The sequence below is a fragment of the Culex quinquefasciatus genome, chromosome 3, assembly GCF_015732765.1.
Source record: "Culex quinquefasciatus strain JHB chromosome 3, VPISU_Cqui_1.0_pri_paternal, whole genome shotgun sequence".
In the NCBI taxonomy this organism is placed as follows: Eukaryota; Metazoa; Arthropoda; class Insecta; order Diptera; family Culicidae; genus Culex; species Culex quinquefasciatus.
In genome coordinates this window covers 143090579-143118375 of record NC_051863.1, presented here as the reverse complement: position 1 = coordinate 143118375, position 27797 = coordinate 143090579, and the positions used below count along the sequence as shown (strand labels likewise).

The 27797-nt window shown below is 34.8% G+C and overlaps 1 protein-coding gene across 1 annotated transcript in view; it reads left to right on the top strand.

The window, feature by feature from the left end:
- The first annotated feature begins 554 nt into the window (after positions 1-554).
- LOC6038385 (G-protein coupled receptor daf-37) overlaps positions 555-27797 on the top strand; it is a 30414-nt gene continuing 3171 nt past the window's right edge. Inside the window, exons 1-5 of the mRNA XM_038265250.1 lie at positions 555-1112; positions 6809-6977; positions 13064-13190; positions 14534-14728; positions 19172-19423. Coding sequence (XP_038121178.1) covers positions 690-1112; positions 6809-6977; positions 13064-13190; positions 14534-14728; positions 19172-19423 — 1166 coding nt within the window. The 5' untranslated portion in view covers positions 555-689. The remainder of the gene's footprint in view (positions 1113-6808; positions 6978-13063; positions 13191-14533; positions 14729-19171; positions 19424-27797) is intronic.

The window sequence follows — 27797 nt, the reverse complement described above, 5'->3', positions numbered from 1 at the left end:
ACAAAATTGAGAGAGGTTCTGCTCACTGCTCTTCGAGAGTGATCTAGAGCCGTGTTGACAACAATTTGAAGGAAAAATAAATTCATCTGGGGCGAATCGGGACACATGGGGCGAATTGGGACAGCAGTTTTAGCAATGATGCAGCCTAATATTTTGTTTTTTTGAAGTGGTTTCGGTTAGACCAGATTCAGAGCAACAAAATGTGTTCATTCATTCCCAAATATGAAGTTTTCAAGTGCCCTAAAACATGCTGCCCCTATTCAGACTGTAGTACCGATTTACCCCAGTTGACGGTAGCAATTTAGCGGCTGTAATTCACTCTCATCAGTAATATGGTGATGGCCAATTCTATCTATTCCTTTATACATTTTTTGTTGACAAAAACTGCAAAACAAGTTCTCATGCGATTGTGTTGCATCGCCAAAGCCGATTTAGAATGCATCGAACTACCGCGAAAGAAAATCCTTCGTTTGTTTTCGAACGCTTTGCCAAGGTTGTAGCAACGGGTCACTTATCGTCTACCACCATTTCTCTTTTTTCTTCCCACCACAGAACAATGCCACAATGTTCGAGCATGCTGCATTCCCGTTGATTGCTTGGCCATCCGTAGGACTGGGAGTTATTGTTGAGGACGTCATAGCGTCATCATCATCAGTCTCTGCCGCCGCCACTGCCGCCGTAGGACTACGATGCTAAGCGCTGAGGAACGCGTTCTGGAATGGTTTCACTATATCTACCACAACGATTCCTCTACCACCCTGATCCTCAACACTACCGAATTCCGGCGACGCCTGTTCGCCATCCTAGACGCCAACTCGACCACCACCAGCCCCTCCACGATGAACGGCCCCACCAAGCTATACCGGCGGGCGTTCGAGTTCCAGAACATTTCCGAGCACAATATCACCCACGAGTACGTGAACGACTTCCTGGAGAAGCTGTTTCAGTCGCTGAACCGGGTCAACCGTACGACCGCGCCGGCCATCGAGGATGACTGGGGAGGCGGCGATTCCGGCCCGGATGAGCACGGCAACTGCAGCGATTACTGCAAGGGCCTCGTGCGGGACCTGTTGATGGACTACAAGATCCTGCACGGGTACATTGCGCTTGTGGTGAGTTGACTTGTGGGGGGGTTGTTTGTCATGAATTACATTGCACAACATTGCCTCCACGGTTTATCTAACTTCAACAGAAATGGCAACTTTTAAACTCAGTATCACGCGTTACCTCTTTTTTAAAGCAAATTACTTTTTAAATGAAGGCGTATTACATGTTTTCTTATGCTCCTTTTATGTGCACGAGAAGCTATGTAATTTAGCATGATTTTGTTTCTTTGTGATAAAAGTAACTTTGTATCTCCTTTTTCGTACTATTTGTGCAGTAATTTGCTTTAATAGATTATTTATTTTAAATGGCAAATTTGTAAAAATCTGAACATTACACATACATACACTGAGTTAGCTAGGAGAGGTGAAAAACTCTCAATTTGAATTAAGCGCAGAACAAAGAGCGATCAAATTGCATTTTGTGTGAAAAGGCATTACAGAAAAGCTGCATAAATTAGGGAAGCTCTGAGTTTCAAATCTTACCAGCTCAAAATGCTGGACGATGTGTTCGCTCGAAGTCCTGCTTTTCACTGGGAATTGAATTTTATTGAACCTGTTATCTATGGGATCACGAGCATCCTTTGTTGAAGCTGCAATCTATGGACGAAACCCAGACTTCTAATCAACCTAATCCTTCGTTTCTTCAACTACCGTAAAACGGGGTGACTTTGATAGCCGGGGTGACTTTGATAGGTTTGCGATTTTTCCGCAAAATGAAGAGTACAATTAAAATACGTAAGGAATGGTTTAGAAACATACTGACCGTGGTAGAGAAGTGTTCAAAGTACCTCAAGAAGAACTTTTCATAAAATTTTGAAAAGTTTAAAAAGTTAGTTAACTATAGTTAAGAAAATGTTGATGAAAGTCATTATTTTAAACTTCTCAAAGTGTCATGATTTTCTCAATGAACATGATTTTTAATCGGCAAAACGGAATGCATTTTCGGATTCTTTTCCACTAGGAGAAGGTTAAATAAGTTTGTAAATAATAAATAATATGTGTTTTTGAAACACAATTAAAAAAAATCTCCAAATTTATAGGCAATTTCAGTTGAACAAATTTCATGTAAAACGTGAAAACTTGTGATTCGTGCTTCGAATTCAGTATAAAATGCAATATAAATCGATAATTTTACAAACAAAACTAGTTGTAACAAATTTCAGGCAAAATTCCGACTTTTTAACAATTTTACCTAAAATTTATATGTATTTTTTAAAAAGCTTATACACTTAGTTAACTAAATATAAACATTGATTTTTTTCTTAAAAACTATATCAGCTACTTTAGTGATGGTACATTTAGCGTACTTATAAAGTTTGCACATCTTAAAGATGATTTTAACAAGAAAAACTATGACTATCAATGTCACCCCGGAATTTAAACTAAGATTTTGTAACGTAACTATTTATCTAAACATTATTAAAAAAAACTTTTTTTCCAAAGTAGTGCATGGACTTTGTGTGGCCTACCCCAGTACATGTTTTAAAAATAATAATCTTGAGAAAAACCTTACCTGTTAGAAAATATTCTGAAAACAAATTGAAATCCTATCAAAGTCACCCCGGTTTACGGTATGTCTTATATTTAGCACCGTGAAAGAAGGGCTCTTTCCCGACATTTTGTGGTGTATACCGAAATATTTCATCGGGGGGTCTAGAGCAACTTCTTTTTTGAAGATTATTTTTCGATTGAATGAGATATTTATTGAAAAAAATCACAGAAAATCGGTGCACTCATGTTGATATCACTCAAACTTCTTATGAATATGCCTTGGGGACTCTAACCAACTATATTTGACCCATATTTGACCTCCACCAAAAAAAATCTAACAAAATTTACCAGATTTCTTGCTTTCTTTGAAATTACTCCAAAATCCAAGCTGGAAACCCCGATACAACCGAAAATAAATCTTTTCTTTTTTTCAATTTGGCATGAAATTACAGCATCACATTGCCCGGATACAAAAATGAGCATTAAAAAATGAAAAACATAGATTATTTATTTATAAGCTGTTTATTACCCAAAAGGTTCTGAAAATTATTTTTTCAATCCTCTGCCACGTTACACCATTACATTTTAAAACATTTTAGAATCAATCGCATTGTAGAGAACAGTTTTCTGAACAAGTTCCATAAAAAAAGTTTCAGTTTTGGTTCAATATAAGCAGAGATATGCCCAATTTCCTGAAATTAATAGTGCCTTTCTCAAAAATTTCTTAATTTAATTACCTTTCAAATGATGGGCACTGCCTACTATGATATTTTTTAAGATGATAATATTTTATTATCAAGTTTCTACGAAATTCATGAAAATTATTCTATAGCATTCATTACAAAACTCAGTAGGCAGTGCCCATCATGTGAAAGGTAATTAAATTAAGAAATTTTGGAGAAAGGCACTATTAATTTCAGGAAATTGGGCTTATCTCTGCTTATATTGAACCAAAACTTATAATTTTTTATGGAACTTGTTCAGAAAACTGTTCTCTACAATGTGATTGATTCTAAAATGTTTTAAAATGTAATAGTGTGATGTGGCAGAGGATTCAAAAAAATAATTTTCGGAACCTACACGGAGAAAAAAGAGTTCCCAAAATCGTGAACAAGCGTTCATGAAATTCGGAACCACGAACAAAGTGTTCAAATTCCATGGTACGTTTTTCAAAATCGTACCATGGAATTTGAACACTTTGTTCGTGGTTCCGAATTTCATGAACGCTTGTTCACGATTTTGGGAACTCTTTTTTCTCCGTGTATTGGGTAATAAACAGCATATTTAATAAATAATCCATGTTTTGCATTGTTTAATGCTCAAATTCGTATCCAGGCAATGTGTTGCTGACGTTGCTGTATTTTCATGACAAATTGAAAAAAGAAAAGATTTGTTTTCGGTTGTATCGGGGTTTCCAGCTTGGATTTTGGAGTAATTTAAAACAAAGCTAGAAATCTGTTAAATTTGGTTCGATTTTTTTTGTGGAGGTCAAATATAGGTCAAATATAGGTCAAATATAGTTGGTTAGAGTCCCCAAGGCATATTCATAAGAAGTTTGAGTGATATCAACATGAATGCACCGATTTTCTGTGATTTTTTTTGAACAAATATCCCATAAAATCGAAAAATAATTTTCAAAAAAAAAGTTACTCTAGACCCCCCGACGAAATATTTCGGTATACACCGCAAAATGTCGGGCCCTTCTTTCACGGTGCCAAATATCAGACATACCGAATTTTTTATCATTAGTTTGTTCTAAAAAACACACCGTGCCCTACTAATTAAGTGTTTGCTTAGTACTTATGCTGTAGGATTAGTACACGGAGAAAAAAACGTTCCGAAAATCGTGAACAATGTGCCACGAAATCTGGAACAAGGTGATATTCCACGGTACGAAAACGTACCATGAACAATTTCCATGAACAATAAGCAAATCGTGAACAGGTGTTCACGAAAAATCGTAACGCCAGCAGCATAACGCTTAGCTTGTTATCGAAATCATGAACACTGTTCACGATTTCAGGGAACAACGTGGGAATGTGTTCACGATTTAAAGAACACTTTTTAAAGGTGAAAAAAGGATTTGGAGGTAATAAAAAATGTTATTTGGGTAATTCTCTACCAACTCACACGAAATCGGGAAAAGTTGCCCCGACCCCTCTTCGATTTGCGTGAAACTTTGTCCTAAGGGGTAACTTTTGTCCCTGATCACGAATCTGAGGTCCGTTTTATGATATCTCGTGACGGAGGGCGGTACGACCCTTCCATTTTGCACATGCGAAAAAGAGGTGTTTTTCAATAATTTGCAGCCTGAAACGGTGATGAGATAGAAATTTGGTGTCAAAGGGACTTTTATGTAAAATTAGACGCCCGATTTGATGGCGTACTCAGAATTCCGAAAAAACGTATTTTTCATCGAAAAAAACACTAAAAAAGTTTTAAAAATTCTCCCATTTTCCGTTACTCAACTGTAAAATTTTTTGGAACATGTCATTTTATGGGAAATTTAATGTACTTTTCGAATCTACATTGTCCCAGAAGGGTCATTTTTTCATTTAAAACAAAAATTTTCATTTTAAAATTTCGTGTTTTTTCTAATTTTGCAGGGTTATTTTTTAGAGTGTAACAATGTTGTACAAAGTTATAGAGCAGACAATTACAAAAATTTTGATATATAGACATAAAAGGTTTGCTTGTAAACATCACGAGTTATCGCGATTTTACGAAAAAAAGTTTTGAAAAAGTTACTTTTTGCGTTTCTCTTTTTTCGTCGTCCGTGTCTGTCGCGGGTGACCATAAACGGCCATGATCGATGACGACCAACTTTTTCAAAACTTTTTTTCGTAAAATCGCGATAACTCGTGATGTTTATAAGCAAACTCCTTATGTCTATATATCAAAATTTTTGTAATTGTCTGCTCTACAACTTTGTAGAATATTGTTACACTCTAAAAAATAACCCGGCAAAGTTAGAAAAAACACGAAATTTTAAAATGAAAAATTTTGTTCTAAATGAAAAAATGACCCTTCTGGGACAATGTAGATTCGAAAAGTACATTAAATTTCCCATAAAATGACATGTTCCAAAAATTTTTACAGTCGAGTAACGGAAAATGGGAGAATTTTTAAAACTTTTTTAGTGTTTTTTTCGATAAAAAATACGTTTTTTCGGAATTCTGAGTACGCCATCAAATCGGGCGTCTAATTTTATATAAAAGTCCGTTTGACACCAAATTTCTATCTCATCACCGTTTCAAGCTGCAAATTATTGAAAAACACCTCTTTTTTCGCATGTTCAAAAAAGGAAGGGGTCCGTCACGAGATATCAAAAAACGGACCTCGGATTCGTGATCAGGGACAAAAGATACCCCTTAGGACAAAGTTTCACGCAAATCGAAGAGGGGTCGGGGCAACTGCTGTGTGAGTTGGCGGAGAATTACCCATTTAAAAGTTTTCTGGATTGTGTGTTAATAGTTTTAAGCATGTCAAACAGCCGTAGAGGGCAAAATGCAGTTTTTAACTAATAATTTGGGTAAGAAGCCGTTACTTACTGTGACGGCGGCTTAGGGATTGCCTTTATTTTTAAAGACCAAAAAGAATTAAATCAAACCATTTACGGTCATTATATTCACACTTAACACCATGAAATTTAGCAGAGTATAGTTAAAATGCGACTGTTCAGTTTGAATGTTCAGTCCAGAATGTATTTCGTTTCTCAAATTGTTAAAATGTAACTTCGATTGTCTTCGTTCTTCAAATATTCCAGGCTTCTTCGATTCGGTATTTCTTCAATTATTATGTTTAAAAACGTAACGTAACGCTTTTTTACAATCGTGAACTTTAGTTCATGATTTTTATCACTTCTGTTCATGAAAACGTAGTTTTTTGTTCATACAATCGTGCACGAGTTCACGATTACATGAACAAATATTTTACGCAAAAACATGCACATTTGTTCACGATTTTCGGAACGCTTTTTTCTCCGTGTATAATCCTGTTGTTGTTTTACTTTCGAACACACATAATTATCATTATTGTTAGCAGATAATAAACAACATCAACAACCATTTGTTCGTGATACTTCAGCAACCTTAACCTTTTGACAAAGCGAACCTCCCCACCTAACCCAAAACGAGGATGTGGCAGCAAACTGTTTGCCTAATCATGCCCACGGTAATTGGATCCGTTTTCCGCGTCATTCCATTTCACAGATATGCGTGTTTGGCACGATTGCCAACATCCTGAACATCGTCGTCCTGACGCGCAAGGAGATGTGCAAAAACCCCATCAACCGCATCCTGAAATGGCTCTCCGTGACCGACATGTTCGTGATGATGGAGTACATCCCGTTCGCGTTCTACATGTACTCGATACTGCCAGGTGAGTACTGTGCAAAACTGTCGAAATTTATTTTCACCCTCTAACGCCCAGGACCGAGCCACGTAGCCTAGTGGTAACGCTTCCGCCTCGTAAGCGGTAGATCGGGGTTCGAATCCCGGCTCGGACCAACACAACTGGTGATCTTTTCCCTTCTGGATTCGATTGCTTAGTAAAGGGAAGGTAGTGTATCGTCACAAACTGGACCTTATCACAACACCTTAGGGAGGCGACCTATGGAATGTTAACATTAACCTAAAAACATGTTAACATTAAGTTGAGAATGAAATTGCCACTGAATCCGCTTTGTAAATGCCGGCCCCGATACTCTTCAAGGGTGTTCCCCTCAGGAACTGGGAAAGATTTACTTTTTTTACTTACTCTAACGCCCAGAACTTTTCACCTGTTTTAAAAATAGTAAACGGGTAAATGTTGGTCCAATATCTCTGGAAAAGCTTTAGCCCACAAACATCGAATCCACGCAAAATTTTAAAATTTGGAGTGGTGCACCAGTGCTTCACCAGGAAGATAAGGAACTTTTTTCTGAAATTCGATCTCAAAGTTTTGGGCGTTAGAGCGTTAATTGCAGAAAATCTACTTTTTTTTAGTTATTGAATACAGAAAAAAATATTTCACATAATTTTTTTTTCAACCGTTTACAGTTTTTTAGTTGTTTGTTTTACCTCTCCCACACGTTGTTTACCTGAAAAAAGCCTCACATTTCCGGAGCTCAATTTGTTGGTTTATTGGTGCCATGCCAGGAAGCTTGCTGCTGATGTCACTTTTTCATACTTACTCTCTACCGTCATCTTGCGGTGACTCGAGACATTTGGGCTGAACCGCAGTTAAATGAGCCATGATTTATTGATTGGTCTCGGTTAGAGCAGATCCAGAGCACCAGAGCAATAAAATGGGTCGCAGTCTTTTAGGGCGAATCGGGACAAAATGGACGATTTTCAATTTAAAAACTTTTAAGGTGAAACTGGACGTCGGCCATTAATACACTTCTTTGCGACTTGAATCAATTTTTACAGATTGTTTGCTTACGGCTTATTTACCGTCTGCGATACAGCGTTTTTCTTAAAACTGTATTCAAAAACGCGAATCGGCTTTAAACGACTTCTCTATTCAGACTGTAGTCCCAAATCTCCCCTGCTGACGGTACATAACTTTATTGAACGACCACTGACTCCGTTGACGTGTACTGAATTTTTTGATCAGTGGATGATTGAAAATTTGATGTGTACTTTTGCACAACACTTTGGGTTCATTTTGCAAGAAATATAAATTAAAAAAAAGATACTTGTTCTATTGAATCATACAGAAAATGAAAAATGAGTAAATCTAATTTTCTCAAAGTAAACTGACTTTTTTGCATTCCTCCGTGTGTACATTTGTTTTTATTAAAAAAGCGAATGTTGCAACGTCGAATTTTTATGGCATTCAATGGAATTTCTACTCAGCAGTGGTACATAAATGCAATAGCATCCTTCATCTTGCAGCTGCTGCCCACATTACAGCGTGGTAGGTACATATTTGTTTGATGTCATATAAAATATCTTTACAAACTGCATTCCACTAAGAGCTGCAAGGTTGTCATCATTTCGTTTGAGTTCCCTCTTACAGTAATTGAAATGTACTGTAGATGCTGGAATTCAATAAGATTTCATCACAAGGTTTTCCTTAGTATTGAATTTTCAACGAAAAATAGCAAGCAAAGTTTTGAGAAAATAGGAACAATTTTCAAGAAAATGGTTTAATTTATTTGTCAGCTTTTGTACAGCATTTCTCTACGAGTTCCCGGAAATGAATTTTATTTGTATTTTTGTATTTGGCTTATGTATTTGGCCGAAGGAATCAATTTATGTTATTGGTTCACCCATACAAGTCTCCATAGAACTTTGGCAGCTCTCCATACGAAATTGTGCTTGAATATTCGAACATCTGTATATACTGAAGGAATTCCCTAAATGATTTGATTTGTTCGGACTTCTTATTTTATGATTTATGAGGACTTCTTTTGCTTATTTTTAAATAACCTTCACAAAAATTCAATATCTTACATAAGGTTTTATTCAGTAGATAAGAAATTCACAATGTGTTCCACATTTGAACATATTAGAGTTTTGAAGGTTCTTTTATTTCGAATTTTTAATCGAAAAGGACATCACAGACATTTTGATACTGCAGCGATTCTCCCCGAAAACAGCATGATTCGAAAAAAAATCTGGGGGTTCCTTGGCCGAAATAATTAGACCCGTATTTTTTTGTTTGGCCATTAGGGTGACCTACGCCGAGTTAGGTTGGTCCGAAAAATGGCAAAACCACATTTTAAAAAAAGAGCATAATTCCGCGTCATTTTAACCGATTTTAGCTGTCTTGGACGCAAATCAAAGAGTTTAAGATGGCTTTTAAGGGAAAATAGGAAAAAGTTTCAAATGTCAAAGTCAAAATCGACAAAAATGCATATGGGTAATTCTCCGCCAACTCACACAGCAGTTGCCCCGACCCCTTTTCGATTTGCGTGAAACTTTGTCCTAAGGGGTAACTTTTGTCCTTGATCACGAATCCGAGGTCCGTTTTTTGATATCTCGTGACGGAGGGGCGGTACGACCCCTTCCATTTTTGGACATGCGAAAAAAGAGGTGTTTTTCAATAATTTGCAGCCTGAAACGGTGATGAGATAGAAATTTGGTGTCAAAGGGACTTTTATGTAAAATTAGACGCCCGATTTGATGGCGTACTCAGAATTTCGAAAAAACGTATTTTTCATCGAAAAAAACACTTAAAAAGTTTTAAAAATTCTCTCATTTTCCGTTACTCGACTGTAAAATTTTTTGGAACATGTCATTTTAAAGGAAATTTAATGTACTTTTCGAATCTACATTGACCCAGAAGGGTCATTTTTTCATTTAGAACAAAATTTTTCATTTTAAAATTTCTTGTTTTTTCTAACTTTGCAGGGTTATTTTTTAGAGTGTAACAATGTTCTACAAAGTTGTAGAGCAGACAATTACAAAAATTTTGATATATAGACATAAGGGGTTTGCTGCTAATTATCACGAGTTATCGCGATTTTACGAAAAAAAGTTTTAAAAAAGTTGGTCGTCATCGACCATGGCCGTACATGGTCACCCGCGACAGACACGGACGACAAAACAAAGAGAAACGCAAAAAGTAACTTTTTCAAAAAATTTTTTTCGTAAAATCGCGATAACTCGTGATATTTATAAGCAAACCCCTTATGTCTATATATTTTTTGTAATTGTCTGCTCTACAACTTTGTAGAACATTGTTACACTCTAAAAAATAACCCGGCAAAGTTAGAAAAAACACGAAATTTTAAAATGAAAAATTTTGTTCTAAATGAAAAAATGACCCTTCTGGGTCAATGTAGATTCAAAAAGTACATTAAATTTCCCATAAAATGACATGTTCCAAAAATTTTTACAGTCAAGTAACGTAAAATGGGAGAATTTTCAAAACTTTTTTAGTGTTTTTTTCGATGAAAAATACGTTTTTTCGGAATTCTGAGTACGCAATCAAATCGGGCGTCTAATTTTACATAAAAGTCCCTTTGACACCAAATTTCTATCTCATCACCGTTTCAGGCTGCAAATTATTGAAAAACCTCTTTTTCGCATGTCCAAAATGGAAGGGGTCGTACCGCCCCTCCGTCACGAGATATCAAAAAACGGACCTCGGATTCGTGATCAGGGACAAAAGTTACCCCTTAGGACAAAGTTTCACGCAAATCGAAGAGGGGTCGGGGCAATTTTTCCCGATTTCGTGTGAGTTGGTAGAGAATTACCCATATGGGACATTTATGCGAAAATGGGCAGTATAGGTCATCGCTTTAATTTATCGCAGTTATCGCAGTTTTAGTGAAAAAAGTCATGTTTTTCCCGTTTTCGTCATTTTTTCATTTTTGCGCGTGGTGCGTCGTAGGGTATTTGTCCCTATTTTGGGCCTAGTATCTATTTTGGGTCTATGGGCTAGTTGCCCATTAGGTCCAAAATTTTCAGCACTTTTGCTTACCGCTTCTTAAAAATCTTGACACACACCGGGAACCGTGGTGTAGGGGTAAGCGTGATTGCCTCTCACCCAGTCGGCTTGGGTTCGATCCCAGACGGTCTCGATGGCATTTTTCGAGACGAGATTTGTCTGATCACGCCTTCCGTCGGATGGGGAAGTAAATGTTGGCCCCGGTCTAACCTAGAGGTTAGGTCGATAGCTCAGTCCAGATGTAGGAGTCGTCTCCCTGGGTCCTGTCTCGGTGGAGTCGCTGGTAGGCAGTTGGACTAACAATCCAAAGGTCGTCAGTTCGAATCCCGGGGTGGATGGAAGCTAAGGTGTAAAAAGAGGTTTGCAATTGCCTCAACAATCAAGCCTTCGAACACCTAGTTTTGAGTAGGAATCTCGCAAATCGAGAACGCCAAGGCAATGCAGTAGAGCGATTTTTTTATTTGATTTTTTCTTGACACTCAGCGTCACGGCGTTCATCGCTCAGCACACGAATGAGAGCCGTCCCCCGAATCTCCAACCACCGGCAATATGTTTTTATTGGCCACAATCCCGTTGCAAAAACAATCACTTAACTGCCACCAAATCACTTGAATTGTTAATTAAAGTGACTTCGTCCATCTCGAAGAGAATGGATGTATAAACAGCACATTTGACACTTCTTCAAACTATGACAGTGTGTGTGCGCCTTTCACATGTTACAGTCTTTCTCGCATATTACGGGTTTTTTGTTTAGATATGCAACAAATGTTTTATTATGTTTAAAACTCATAAATGAATGACTAAATGATGCCCATGCTACTTATGCACGTAATGCAAGTGAAATCAATCATTCTAATATTGATTTATGGCTTAAAAAATTACAATAATTTAGCACTTCGTCGACCGAATTTGTACGGCTGTACTGTACGAGCTGAGGCTGAAAAAAAAACGGGTCTAATTATTTCGACCAAGGAACCCCCAGAAAAATTTTGGGCTCGATCGGAGAATTTTTTTTCGAATCATGCTGTTTTCGTGGGGAATTCTAGCAAAACATTGCAACAGGGCCGAAGCCGAAGTGTAAACAATAAGTCTATTCTGCTCGTTCCTAATGTAAACATCAACTGACGTGAGCAGGATAGACTCTTTGTTTGCACTTCAGCTTCGGTCCATTTACATTGTTTTGCTTGAATTGCTGTATGGCCACCAAGTGCTTAAGAGTAGCTATTAATATTGTTTTCGAAAGGTTCAGAAAATTTCCGAAAATTGCGTCTAAGAAACATTGCAGATTGGACCTATGGATAATGAGATACAGCGAATAAAAGAAATACTAAAATGAAAATTTAAGTTTTCAAAGTCTAACCCAAAAAGCCACACATTTGCTAATTTTAATACCTCAGCAACTTATGATCCAATTTTCAATGCTAAAAAATAAATATTAGTAAAATTTTCTGATTCTTCTGAAGCAAAAAATATTTTAAACATTTCAAAAGAACGTTTTATTGAGTATTCGATAAGATCAGCAAACTGTTTCAATTTTTAACATTGTAAATTGGACCATTCCCAGAGTTGGTCATAGAGAAAATCACCACAAAGTTTGAAAAAAAAAATGCAAAATATCAGCTGGATTCGTTGAAAACTGCTCAATTTCAAAATCGGCCTTCTCTGCTTGAGCTCCAGAAACAATCGTCTAAATTTTATACTTTCAACAAAAAACTCTAATTTTCACCAAAATTTGACAGCCCCTCTTTTTCAATTATAAAAGAACACCACAATTGACCATCGTTGCAACGTCACACAATTTTTTTTTCTCGAAGTATGTTTCTTATCAAGTATCAAAACCATTCTAAATCTTTAATGTTATTACTCATACGAAGCATAAATGAATTTGCTACAAGAAGGGGCTACGAAAAACTAACTTTTCATTTGCCACTCCGTGATTACTACGTGACGTTGCAATGGAGTTAGAAATAGCAAAATGTCGACCCTCGTTGTAGTTACTCCTTTCTTATTTAGATTATTCATTATCGATTTCGAAAAATGAAATACGCCCAGTTAAGTTTTAATCCCCCCCCCCCTCTTTTCAGACCGCCAGGACTACCCGTACTCGTGGGCGGTCTATCTGATGTTCCACATGCACTTCACCCAGATACTGCACACCATCTCGATCCTGCTGACGGTGTTGCTGGCCGTGTGGCGATACATCGCAATCAAGTAAGTTATTTCTGGGTGGCCTGTCTCCCCGGGAGAGGAACTCAAATAGCAGTTTCTCAGCAAGGGATATGAGATATGAGGGGATTTTTCAATAGGGGGAGAGGGGGTAATATGCACCCCCTAAGGACAAACTGTGATTTCTCAACCATAACAGCATTTCTGTGAAACAATTTTGTTAGATGTTCTAAAACAACTATCATTCTTCGTCATCCATGTGAAAAAAGTCTTAAAACCCCACAAAATTGTTCAAAACAATTAAAATTTCTAAAAACAGTTTAAATTCATTTCAAACAATCTTGCGGGGCAATATGCACCACAACAATGGGGCAAAATGCGCTACAACAACGGGGCAAAATACACCACAACAATGAGGCAAAATACACCGGGTAAAAGCAGTTTTCACTAGTCACCACTAGATGACACCGCTGTTTTTACAAAGGAACATCACAGCGGTGCATTTTGCCCCGACCACGCTTTTTGTACAAAATACAATTAAAAATACATTTTTAAATGTTTTTGGACTCATCTATCTATAGAATAATGATGATTTTGGCAAAAACTATATTAATCAACACTAACAATATCAATAAATGCTTTTCATATTGTTCAAAAATCATATTGAAAGTTCAATGAATATTAGATCAAAACACAACATTTTAAAGTTTTGCCAATAACTTTAGCTTGTATTATCCTATGATGCTTACATTTTGCAGCATGGTTTTATAATGTTAAGCTTCCGATTTCTATGATTTTTTTTCCGGAAAATTCTTCACAATACCGAGAAAAGCAGGGGGTGCATTTTGCCCCGGGGGTGCATATTACTACAGATTGTCAAGGGAGACAGATTGGTCGATGCAAAATAAATTGGCACTGGCAACGTATGTTTTGCGCTTGCAACACTGCCAGTTTTGCTGGGCGTGAATGGCGGTTGGTGTCCAGCGCGTTTGGTGTCCAAAAACATTGGCCAATCTGTTTGCCTTGACAATCTGTACATATTACCCCCTCTTCCCCTAACACTTTGACTGTGCCTGCTGATTCACGCGAAAAGGAAACGTAGAATCAATAGTGATGCTTCTTCAAAGCGTATTAAAATGCTTGAATACTTTCATGTCTTTTGATGATTTTTTTTCTCGGAAAGCTCATTATGACTTCCGAGAGTGGGAAGAAATGTCACGTTCAGCTAAAGCTGTTAAGCAGGAAAGTCATGCAAACTTTTACCATAATCGAGAAAAGTTTAATGAGCAATAATTTTCCTGAAACAAATCACCACAGTCCATGTGGTCCTGTCACAGAAATTTGACCATTTCTCGTTCCTTTTTTTCTGGCCCAACTCTCATTCACAGACATCCGCACGGTTCATTAGCCCTCTTCGCCCAATCTAATTACAGTTATGCAATCCTGTTCTGCTACGTGCTGGCCCCCATCCTGTGCATGCCGACGTACTTTGTCTTCACGATACGGCAGACACGGGTCTACAAGGACGACGCCCCCGTCATGCTGTACCACTTGGACGCGGACGAGAACACTTCCGTTTACCGGTGAGTGTGTAGCGCGAGGCAGATTTTTCATGTTTCATTTTGTCCGACGACGATGTCACGTGACGTGACGGGAAGTTTTGTTTTGCTTGACTTGAACCTGTAATTTAAGCTGATTGGACGACAAGATAATTCGGGCACTATAGTCTTCATAGGGCAACTGGAAAAGATTCAGATAATCCGGTACTAAACTTCAGGCATTCAGATCAATTGTTTTATTTTTTTCAATTAAGTTTATATTTGGTTGGATACTTTAACTCATAATAAAAATGCAGTAACGATTTCGATAACAATATTCCCCAATTTTCAAAATCATTGACCACATTCTGAAAGGGTTTAATCGTGCTCACTAAGTTACCCGATTACGACACATTAAATATATTTTTTTTTGCGTGAAACTGAGCCTATAAAGCTTTATTTTTAGCGAACAATCAAACAATGCGTAATAGACTTCACTCTTTCCACATTCGTTTATCACATCCCCAACGAGTCTTTGATAAAACGTGGGATGATTCATTCATGAGCATCACCTGTCTTGCGGTCGTGCTTTTTCATTACTTCTTTCGTTCGCCTAATTATGGTCGTATTATGTTAACACTGGAACGCCCAACGCATGTCTAACTAACACGGACGCCCAAGCCTCCCAATAAAGTTGGAACGGTATAACTCACCCAATCAAGACGATTCTTTTTTCCAGTGATTTGTTAGGATGTCTAGATGATCCTAGAACTTTGCAGAACTCAATTTAATGAAATCTGTGATTTCTGTGACCAAAATCATCGTTCCAATTTTTTTTAAACAGCTGCCTCCGCGGAATTTTTGCGATTTTTTTTACGCGCTAAACAAAAAAAAATTGGAACAATGTTATTGATCGTAAAAATACAGATTTGATCAAATTGAGTTCTGCAAAGTTCTAGAATCATCTAGACATCCTAAAAAATCACCGGAAAAAAGAATCGTCTTGATTGGCTGAGTTAAGCCTGAGAACCAGCGAGTTTGAAGTTACCGTTCCAACTTTTTTGGAGCCTTGGGAGTTGGAATGTTAAGGTGTTTTTCCCGCGTTGGACCGAGGACTCTATTCCCATTTGTAATGGCTCTGGTTGTGGCAAACATAATTAACCTGAGAAGCGATGTTTTTATGTATTTTCATGATCTACAGATTGTATTTATGTAGAAGCAAGCTTTTCTATCCAGTTTTCGTATTCCTTCATAAAAATTGCATGAATATTTATTCTAGAAAAATATGGGGGAAAAGATATGTAAACATTAGAAAATGCTTAAAAAAAATTTGCTTCAAATTTTTAAATGATAATTGAAAAACATTGAAAAACAAGCTTAAAATGGATTTAACAATTAATAAACTAACTTAATCCGCCTACGCGGTTGGTGTCTTCCTCATTCCTTGCTTACACGAAAGGAATAAACTAAAACCAACAGATCTGGCTTCAAAGAAGTTTATGAATATCATAAAGTGGTCATAACTTGAGACAGGGTTGCTAGATCTGTCAAAATTGTGGACTTGGATGATTGACCCGGACATAACTTTGATTCAGATAAATGATGTCTGGCTTTAAAAAAAAGTACATAAATATCACTTAAGTGGCCATAACCTGTGACAGGGTTGCCACATTTTCATTATTTTGGACTCCTGTTGAACATATCCAACGATGGATCGGATGATTGATCTGGACATTATTTTCATTCAGATTAGTAAGGCTTCAAAAAAGTACATAAAAATCACTTAAGTGGTCATAGCTTAAGGCAGGGCTGCCAGTTATTCGAAATGGGTAATTCTCTACCAACTCACACGAAATCGGGAAAAGTTGCCCCGACCCCTCTTCGATTTGCGTGAAACTTTGTCCTAAGGTGTAACTTTTGTCCCTGATCACGAATCCGAGGTCCGTTTTTTGATATCTCGTGACGGAGGGGCGGTACGACCCCTTCCATTTTTGAACATGCGAAAAAAGAGGTGTTTTTCAATAATTTGCAGCCTCAAACGGAGATGAGATAGAAATTTGGTGTCAAAGGGACTTTTATGTAAAATTAGACGCCCGATTTGATAGCGTACTCAGAATTCCGAAAAAACGATTTTTTACCGAAAAAAACACTAAAAAAGTTTTAAAAATTCTCCCATTTTCCGTTACTCGACTGTAAAAAATTATGGAACATGTCATTTCATGGGAAATTTAATGTACTTTTCAAATCTACATTGACCCAAAAGGGTCATTTTTTCATTTAGAACAAAATTTTTCATTTTAAAATTTCGTGTTTTTTCTAACTTTGCAGGGTTATTTTTTAGAGTGTTACAATGCTGTACAAAGTTGTAGAGCAGACAATTACAAAAATTTTGATATATAGACATGAGGGGTTTGCTTATAAACATCACGAGTTATCGCGATTTTACGAAAAAAAGTTTTGAAAAAGTTGGTCGTCATCGATCATGGCCGTTCATGGTCACCCGCAACAGACACGGACGACGAAACAAAGAGAAACGCAAAAAGTAACTTTTTCAAAACTTTTTTTCGTAAAATCGCGATAACTCGTGATGTTTATAAGCAAACCCCTTATGTCCATATATCAATTTTTTTCTAATTGTCTGCTCTACAACTTTGTAGAACATTGTTACACTCTAAAAAATAACCCTGCAAAGTTAGAAAAAAACACGAAATCTTAAAATGAAAATTTTTGTTCTAAATGAAAAAATGACCCTTCTGGGTCAATGTAGATTCGAAAAGCACATTAAATTTCCCATAAAATGACATGTTCCAAAAAAATTTACAGTCGAGTAACGGTTTAAAGGTTTTTTGATTACTTTTCAATCGATATATCGTATGTTGTGTGCTATCTTGTGACAACGACCATTTAGTACTTTTCGAGAAAATCGATTTTTAAAGTTTGATGGTAAATAATTTCAAAACTATTATGGAGTCAAACCTTTTGAATCAATCGATTCGTATACTATCGCTAAACAAACGCTTCAAGTTTCAACTAAACTGGTTACACCAGTTAAAAGATAAAGTAAATTATGTTAACAAAAATCTGAACAGCACGTGTCACAAGTGTGTTTTGAAAGTAAAATTGTACTACGTGTCACAAGTGTGCACAGAATTCCCATACAAACTAAAAAAAATCAGCACAAATGAATGGTTTAATCCACTTAATTAGTATATTTTCAAAAATAAAAGATGGAATTGCTTTAGAAAAATAAGTATCAACACAAATTTGGGAAAAACAAATGGATAATTTTGATGATAAAATGGTCTATGTCACAAGTGTGTTTTGCGATATCTGGGCAACGGAAGCGAGTTCCCAAAATCAGGTTAAAGCATCTTGTAGTGTTTGTTAAGTATAGCCAAACGTAATCATTAACTCATTTTCGACCAAAATGGTCTATGTCATAAGATAGCACATAAACAGACGATATAACATGATGATATTTGATACGATTTACGGTCATTTATCTAACGTAAAAATTTATGCGACAACTTATATTTAAACATAACTTTTGAACTATTTATCGAAACATCAAACCATTCAAACGTATGGTACCCTACATCAAGTTGAATGCGACTGATTTGTTTTAAATCGGCATAGCTATTGCTATTAAAACTGAAGGACATTATTGGTCACACACACACAGACATTTGTTCAGTTTTCGATTCTGAGTCGAGAGGTATACATGAAGGTGAGTCTGTAAACAGTTTATTTTAGAGCAGGATTGTAGCCTTACCTCACTGAGGAAAGCAAACATGAATAAAATTTGCAGTTTGAAAACATTCCCTATGCGATGTCAAGTTTTAAGGTGTTATGTGCTTATTTTTTGTATAGAAGCCAAATTCAAGCATGATGAACATTGTTGATTTCAGCTCCTATTTTAGTAAATAATATATCTACTCTTTTAATTTTACTGTTTTTTTTTTCTTCAATTCCAAACATAACATTCAACATGAATAAATAATATTTTTAATCAACGATTGAGTTTCAATTTCATGTCTGCCTTGAAGGTTGAAAAAAGTGCTTAATTTCCATGAACTATTTGTAGAGCTAGCATGAAACAAAGTTGAGCTCATAGTAAACATCAAATAAAACGATTAAATACTTTTTCCATGATTCCGATAAAGTTAACAGCTATCCCGTGGTTGCATATTTTTTCATCCCAAAGGGATTATGATTACCTCATTAAACTGTAATATTTTACTCTCTGTTTTTATTTTCCATGAACCACCCACAATACATTATTTATGCCGCAACTCGCGGGGCAGTAAAAAACAGTACAGTAGTACACAGTTGTAATCTTGGTTGAGAAGCCCAAACAAAAACTTTAATGCAAAAGTTTAGCAATTTTTGTTGATTTCCATAAAAGTTTTTTAAAAAATAACTTGGAACACAAGAAAATAAAAAAAATAACAAAAAATTATCATTTTCTTACCTTTTTTCACTGTCCAGCTACAACTTTTGGATCCACTCGGTTATCATCAAGCTGCTGCCGTGTGCGGTGCTGACCGTAATCAGCTGCGTCCTGATCAACGTCCTGTGGAAGGCGAGCAAGCGGAAGCTGAAGCTTAAACAGGGCGCAAATTTGGTGCCCAGTAAAAACGGTGCGACGACGGCAGGGGTCACTTCGTCGCCGAGTCACGCCACCAGCTGTGCCACCACCAACGCCACAGCTGGGCCTGTCGGTGTTGGGAACGGAACCAGGTTGGTATTGCGGGGAGGGATCCTCTGTCACCGTATCGGGAAGACTGGGGAATGTAGGGCACTCGTTTGTTTAGGGTTGTTGGAGAGTAAGAAATTGTGACTTTAAATTTGATTACGTATGAAAATCACCTCTGCACTGTAAGGTGGTACAAGCTTTGAACTCACTGACATCCCATTACAAATTTATGCATTATGAGTTATTCAGTGTTCTGTTTTTTTTTTATGTTGTGCAATTTGATTGCCCCAGTTGACGCTGGTTGCTGTGAACTGTGCTCTTCCGTGTCACCTGTTGCGTGGCACCTGATGAACCGTGGGTGGTGTTATTGTTTCGCAACTCAATTCACTGTACCGGAAGATAGCTCCTGGAACATTTGTCGTACTATAGATGTTAACAGAGATACTTTTTATGGTGGGATCACATTTTTTTAGCGTGACCCAATTTTTGATATATCTCCAAAGAATACTTTTTTTTAGTTGTTTATATGTACTAAAATCTCATAATTTATTAAAGAGTTGGCATTGCAAGAAAAAAATGTGAATCTTCTACACAACTTGACATGTTTGAAGTTGGTGTTCGTAAACGCTTTAGTTTTGTCAATGAATGCTACATTTGGGCTCCCAGAATACGCTCCAATCGACAGAATTGAATTTTAGTGAATTTCTTGCGACAGAATATAGTTGTAAATATAGGGTGTGGTGCTATGAAACCAACTTAAGCAACCATGCGCTCCTATTCCCAAAACCTAATTTTTCAACCCTCACAGGTATATTTGACCCTTTTTGAGCTTACTTAAACATTTTGTATCCCTATTTTGGGTCTATTACTCCTAGGATCCGAACATCAATGTGCCTTTATTCGACCCACCCTCTGATAGGTTGAAATTTCGAAGCACGTGTAGGACGGTCGCAAAAATGATATATCATTGTGTTGTTTCTAGCCACAAATCTAGAGTTTTTTTTGAAAAGGTCCTATAAGCTATTGTGTTTCATATGTTTATAGGACCTATTCAAAAAATCAACATGAGAATGATTGCCTTAAACATCAATCAAATCAAACCATCCACATTAACGACCCCCAGGTCTTTTGTGGTCTCTATTGCAAGGCCGGGACCGACGTTTTACTTCCTCATCCGATAGAAGGTTGGAGCAGATGGGAATCGAACCCATGATCATCCGCTAACAAAGCGGACAGCATAACCATTCGGCTAAGCCTGCTGCCAGTAACAGTCAAATTACGTGCATAAGTTGCATGAGCATGATTTATAGCATTGATTGATGAGCTTTAAACATAATTAAACATTTGTTGCACAGCAAATTAATTAACCCGTACTACGCGAGTAAGGGCTGTAACGTGTAAAAGGCGCGCACACTCTGTCACAGTTTGTAGAAGTGTCAAATGGACCTTAAATTTAGCCAAGCAGATTCAGTAGAATGCGCAATATCGTTAAATTAAATTTGGTAGGACCAATAAAGGGCCAAATACCCAACGTCTCTTCACTTGCAGCGTTTTGAAATATAGGAAAAATAATTAAGATGTTTTAATCTGAAACATTTTCCGGGTATACCACTGTAATGAAAAAGAGGTTGTAACTCCAGGGAGTCCTCGGATGACCTAGAACAACTGGCAAAGTGCAAGTTCTGTTATTGTCAGCAGGTCAGGGCTTGCTAATAAAACACCCAGATTAGCTGTTATAATTGCACAAAATCAAAATTGCTACAGGGACCATGCATAAACCACGTGGACACTTTAGGGGGCGGGGGGGTATGGCGATTGTCCACGATCCATGCACGATCCCCCCTGGAGTGTCCACGTGGTTTATGGATGGTCTCAATGGCAAATAGCTGATTTTGATATTGTTGATTTTCTATGTGAGCAACTCTCTACGAAATCGGCCGATTTCGAACATTTTTATTTTTTGTATTTTTTTATTTGACTTAAACTTTGTGGGGGCCTTCCCTATGACCAAAAAAAGCTATTTTGCGTCATTGGTTCACCCATACAAGTCTCCATACAATTTTGGCTGCTGTCCATACAAAAATGGTATGTAAATATTCAAACATTTGTAACTTTTGAGTGAATTTTCTGATCAATTTGGTGTCTTCGGCAAAGTTGTAGGTATTGTTGAGGACTATTGAGAAGAAAATAGGTACACGGAAAAAAAATTGCAGATTTTTTTATCAACCTTTTTTCACTAAAACTCAATTTCCCAAAATACGTATTTTTTGATTTTCGAGATTTTTTGATATGTTTAAGAGCGAGACCACGAACAGGGCATACCCCTTTGTATGGGACGTCGTTTGGACCTCACCAATCTGCCTAAAATTTTCAGGGGTTGTTTGTACATATAAAACTAACATCTGGCCAAAATATGAGCACTCTAGGTCAACAGGAAGTGGGGCAAATCGGGACACAAAGTTTGAAGGTTCAAAAACGTCAAAAATCTTAAAAAGGCTATAACTTAGGCAAAATTCAATTTAATTTCAAAATTCGAAATGCATCTAAAAGGGCTTGAAAAATGCAACAAAATGCAGGGTAGAGCATCTCAATTGGTTATTTCTAAAGGGAGTTATTGTCATTTTAGTGAAAAAATAGCATAATTTTCAAACTCCATCCAGATATCAACTCGGTTCGACCTGCAGCTGGTAGGGGACATCTGGGACTACCATCTGAGACTGAGAACGCTATGGGTAAGGCAGTTTAACATATTAAATAGACACTTTTACTTTTAGTGATTTTTTTTTGTTGTAAATTTTTGCTCGGGGGACCCCTTAGATCCCATTTTTTGGTGATAATTTTATCATATTCGTGTTCCTGAGACAATTTCACAATAGAAACATGCATAAAAATGTTTATTTTGATCCATTTTAACCCTTTAAAAAATGAAAGTTAAAAAAAATCTTCGATTCACATTTATTGAAAATCAAGTTCGTTTCCAAAGATACTAGATGACACCAGAAAAAACTTGCATTTTTTAAAGGGTTAAAATGGATCAAAATAAACATTTTTATGCATGTTTCTATTGTGAAATTGTCTCAGGAACACGAATATGATAAAATTATCACCAAAAAATGGGATCTAATGGGTCCCCCGAGCAAAAATTTACAACAAAAAAAAATCACTAAAAGTAAAAGTGTCTATTTAATATGTTAAACTGCCTTACCCATAGCGTTCTCAGTCTCAGATGGTAGTCCCAGATATCCCCTACAAGCTGCAGGTCGAACCGAGTTGATATCTGGATGGAACACTTTTTTATTTGAGTTTGAAAATTATGCTATTTTTTCACTAAAATGCCAATAACTCCCTTTAGAAATAACCAATTGAGATGCTCTACCCTGCATTTTGTTGCATTTTTCAAGCCCTTTCAGATGCATTATGAATTTTGAAATTAAATTGAATTTTGCCTAAGTTATAGCCTTTTTAAAATTTTGACGTTTTTGAACCTTCAAACTTTGTGTCCAGATTTGCCCCACTTCCCGTTGACCTAGAGTGCTCATATTTTGGCCAGATGTTAGTTTAATATGTACAAACAACCCCTGAAAATTTCAAGCAGATTGGTGAGGTCGATGCGAGATGGGTATGCTTTGCTCGTGGACTCGCTCTTAACGAGACACATCAGCCGGAAACCCGTCCCCGAAATTTTTTTTTCTAAAACTGGTATATCTCGAAAACTACAAAACATATCGATATGGTTTTTGATTTAGCCCCTAGAGTATTAATTTCTGAACACTTTGCAACTTAGCTAAACTATTTTTACAATACCATTGTTTCAATGTTGGGTCCGAGAGTTCAATGTTGCATGCTGTTTTTGCACTCTACATATTATTTTTTGGTCGTGTAACCCCAACAGGGCAAAAACCACATTGCCAGTCCAAAAAAGGAAGTTGGTACGCGCTTTGCAAGACAATTATCTATTCATTGAATATAAATTTGTATTGATCTGAGTTTTCGATTTTTTATAGTAAATATTCTACAAAAAAATATTTTTATCCAACCCAAATCATGCAACAGGCACGCGACAGGCAATTTTGTTGCGTACAACAAAAGTGGCAACAGCGCGCCATGCTAGCCTGCTGCTCAGCACTCGGCCAGCACGCGGCACAGAGCCAGAACAAAGGAGCCAAATAGGGCCGACTTCATATTTTTGTACGCTTTTAGGATAATAAATATTGGACGACTAATATCTTTCAACATAATTTTTCACTGAAATAATGCCAACAGTAAATTATGCAATAATATTTTACATTCTAATAAAATTTATTGATGTTCCACAGCGAGATGGAAGCGCAAAATTCGTACTCGGCTCAGCATTTTCATTTTGCAACCTCAAGATGAAAAGTGAATGAAATTTTATGTAATAATAATGTTATATGAAGCTTCAAATAACACAGGTGATTTGAAAAAGTAAACAGTGTTTATTCAATAAAACATTATGATAATTTTGGTGGACTATTGACCCTATTTCTTCTCTGCTAACTTGCTGGCCCGGCTGGCCTCGGTGTGTGATTGTGTGTGCGTGTGTGGAGGCTTGTTTTGTTGCAATCAAAGGCATGGTTTTGAAGTTATTCTGGCATTCACGTCGTTATCGACTGCTAAAGAGAATGATCAAATGAGATAATTTTTACAAAATTACAAAATTACAAAATTACAAAATTACAAAATTACAAAATTACAAAATTACAAAATTACAAAATTACAAAATTACAAAATTACAAAATTACAAAATTACAAAATTACAAAATTACAAAATTACAAAATTACAAAATTACAAAATTACAAAATTACAAAATTACAAAATTACAAAATTACAAAATTACAAAATTACAAAATTACAAAATTACAAAATTACAAAATTACAATAGTATAAAACAAATAATACAAATGATACAAATAATACAAATGATACAAATAATACAAATGATACAAATAATACAAATGATACAAATAATACAAATAATACAAATAATACAAATAATACAAATAATTCAAATAATTCAAATAATACAAATAAAGCATAAGCATAGGTGCTACAAATACAAATAATACAAATAATACAAATTATACAAATTATACAAATAATACAAATAATACAAATAATACAAATAATACAAATAATACAAATAATACAAATAATACAAATAATACAAATAATACGAATAATACAAATAATACAAATAATACAAATAATACAAATAATACAAATAATACAAATTATACAAATTATACAAATTATACAAATTATACAAATTATACAAATAATACAAATAATACAAATAATACAAATAATACAAATAATACAAATAATACAAATAATACAAATAATACAAATCATACAAATAATACAAATAATACAAATAATACAAATAATACAAATAATACAAATAATACAAATAATACAAATAATACAAATAATACAAATAATACAAATAATACAAATAATACAAATAATACAAATCATACAAATCATACAAATAATACAAATAATACAAATAATACAAAAAACCAAATAATACAAATAATACAAATAATACAAATAATACAAATAATACAAATAATACAAATAATACAAATAATACAAATAATACAAATAATACAAATAATACAAATAATACAAATAATACAAATAATACAAATAATACAAATAATACAAATAATACGAATAATACAAATAATACAAATAATACAAATAATACAAATAATACAAATAATACAAATAATACAAATAATACAAATAATACAAATAATACAAATAATACAAATAATACAAATAATACAAATAATACAAATAATACAAATAATACAAATAATACAAATAATACAAATGATACAAATGATACAAATAATACAAATAATACAAATAATACAAAAAAAAAACAAATAATACAAATAATACAAATAATACAAATAATACAAATGATACAAATAATACAAATAATACAAATAATACAAATAATACAAATAAAACATATAATACAAATAAAACAAATAATACAAATAATACAAATAATACCAATCATACAAATAATACAAATAATACAAATAATACAAATAATACAAATAATACAAATAATACAAATAATACAAATAATACAAATAATACAAATAATACAAATAATACAAATAATACAAATAATACAAATAATACAAATAATACAAATAAAACAAATAATACAAATCATACAAATCATACAAATAAAACAAATAATACAAATAATACAAATAACACAAATAATACAAATACAATTTGTATTTTTGTATTTTTGTATTTTTGTATTTTTGTATTTTTTTTTGTATTTTTGTATTTTTGTATTTTTGTATTTTTGTATTTTTGTATTTTTGTATTTTTGTATTTTTGTATTTTTGTATTTTTGTATTTTGTATTTTTGTATTTTGTATTTTGTATTTTGTATTTTTATATTTTGTATTTTTGTATTTTTATATTTTGTATTTTTGTATTTTTGTATTTTGTATTTTTGTATTTTGTATTTTTGTATTTTGTATTTTTGTATTTTGTATTTTGTATTTTATTTTTGTATTTTGTATTTTTGTATTTTTGTATTTTGTATTTTGTATTTTGTATTTTTGTATTTTGTATTTTGTATTTTGTATTTTTGTATTTTTGTATTTTGTATTTTGTATTTTTGTATATTTTGTATTTTTGTATTTTGTATTTATTTTTATTTTTGTATTTTGTATTTTGTATTTTTGTATTTTTGTATTTTTGTATTTTGTATTTTGTATTTTGTATTTTTGTATTTTTGTATTTTTGTATTTTTGTATTTTGTATTTTGTATTTTGTATTTTGTATTTTGTATTTTTGTATTTTTGTATTTTTGTATTTTTGTATTTTTGTATTTTTGTATTTTTGTATTTTTGTATTTTTGTATTTTTGTATTTTTGTATTTTTGTATTTTTGTATTTTTGTATTTTTGTATTTTTGTATTTTTGTATTTTTGTATTTTTGTATTTTTGTATTTTTGTATTTTTGTATTTTTGCTGCTGAACATTACTGAAACGTTATTTTTCATGATTCGATGGTTCGAAGCATTTGAAAACTCTTCGACTATCTACTTTGAACTACAACACAATATTGGAACAATCTACTAACTTTCACGACACTTCCCCTAACGTCCAAAGTCATCTTTCCATAAGTCAGTCACGTGAGTAGCTAGACACGTGGTTGAGTCGTCACGTGAGCAATCACATGAAAATTTCTTACGTGAACAACTCCGTTACCAGTCACGTGAACAGTCACAGGTTGCCGAAAAACCCAAAAATCATGCATTGAAACAAAATTAGAAACAATTGGGTACTAAAGCCCTATGTCAATTTTTATGTACAACGGTAAAAAACACGATTAAAAACCATTTCTGATCACTTTTTTTCATTTTAATGCATAATTTTTTTTTGACAAGACAACATTTTTTCGATGGATCAACTATGGCCCCCTTGGAACGAGCTGTCAAGTAGGAGCTTTTCTGTCAAGAAGGACCGCGAGGTTAATTTTTCAAAATTGATTTAAAAATCCATTTTAGACTCTTTGTGGTCATACAAAGGGTCATTGTGCTCAGAAAAATAAGCTTTATCGCTGTAAACAATAATATCAGCAATCTAAGCTTCATTTTAGGACCCAATTCAACTACTAAGACAGGATGCGTATAGAGATAGCCATGCGCGAGAGTATGTTAGTTTGTTTACACACGAGAACCACGTGCTTGAAGTTTCAGCCAATCACAATGGATCAAATTCAAAACAATACTCCTGGCTAGCCTCTGCTGCTGGAATAGGGTCAAGTACTCGATCGGTCACTGACATAAAAATGTAAACTAGAATATAGAATTTGTATTATTTTGAAGTGTGCTCTAACAATTGAAATTATATTTTGCATTTTTCTATTCATTTTTTTTTTGACTTGTGCTTGAGAAGGAAAAATTGCTCCGCAAAAGAGATGATAATGGGCTTTGGTCTTTTTGAGACATCTCTAAATTTTATTAGCATACGATACATTATTGCGCAATGTATTTTCAATATGTTAGTAAAATGTTGATGAAAAAATAACAACTTTCTAACATTTATTTTCATAATAGAGAACACAAATGTGAAGTATACCCTATAAAGCTCCTTTGTCCTCGCTTTGTGCTGGCCGTGAGCAGCAGCAGCAGCCATGAATGGTGCGCTGTTGCCATTTTTGCGCTGCGCAACTGAATTGCTTGTTGCACTTGTGTTGCATTATTTCAGAATATTCAAAAAAATATTGTAAAATCACGAATTATTACATAAAATGTGTCCTAAACCAATAAAGGATGAAAGGTATTTCAATCAATAATCTTCAAATCACTCCACAGAACAATCTAACCACCTCAAAACGTTGCACGA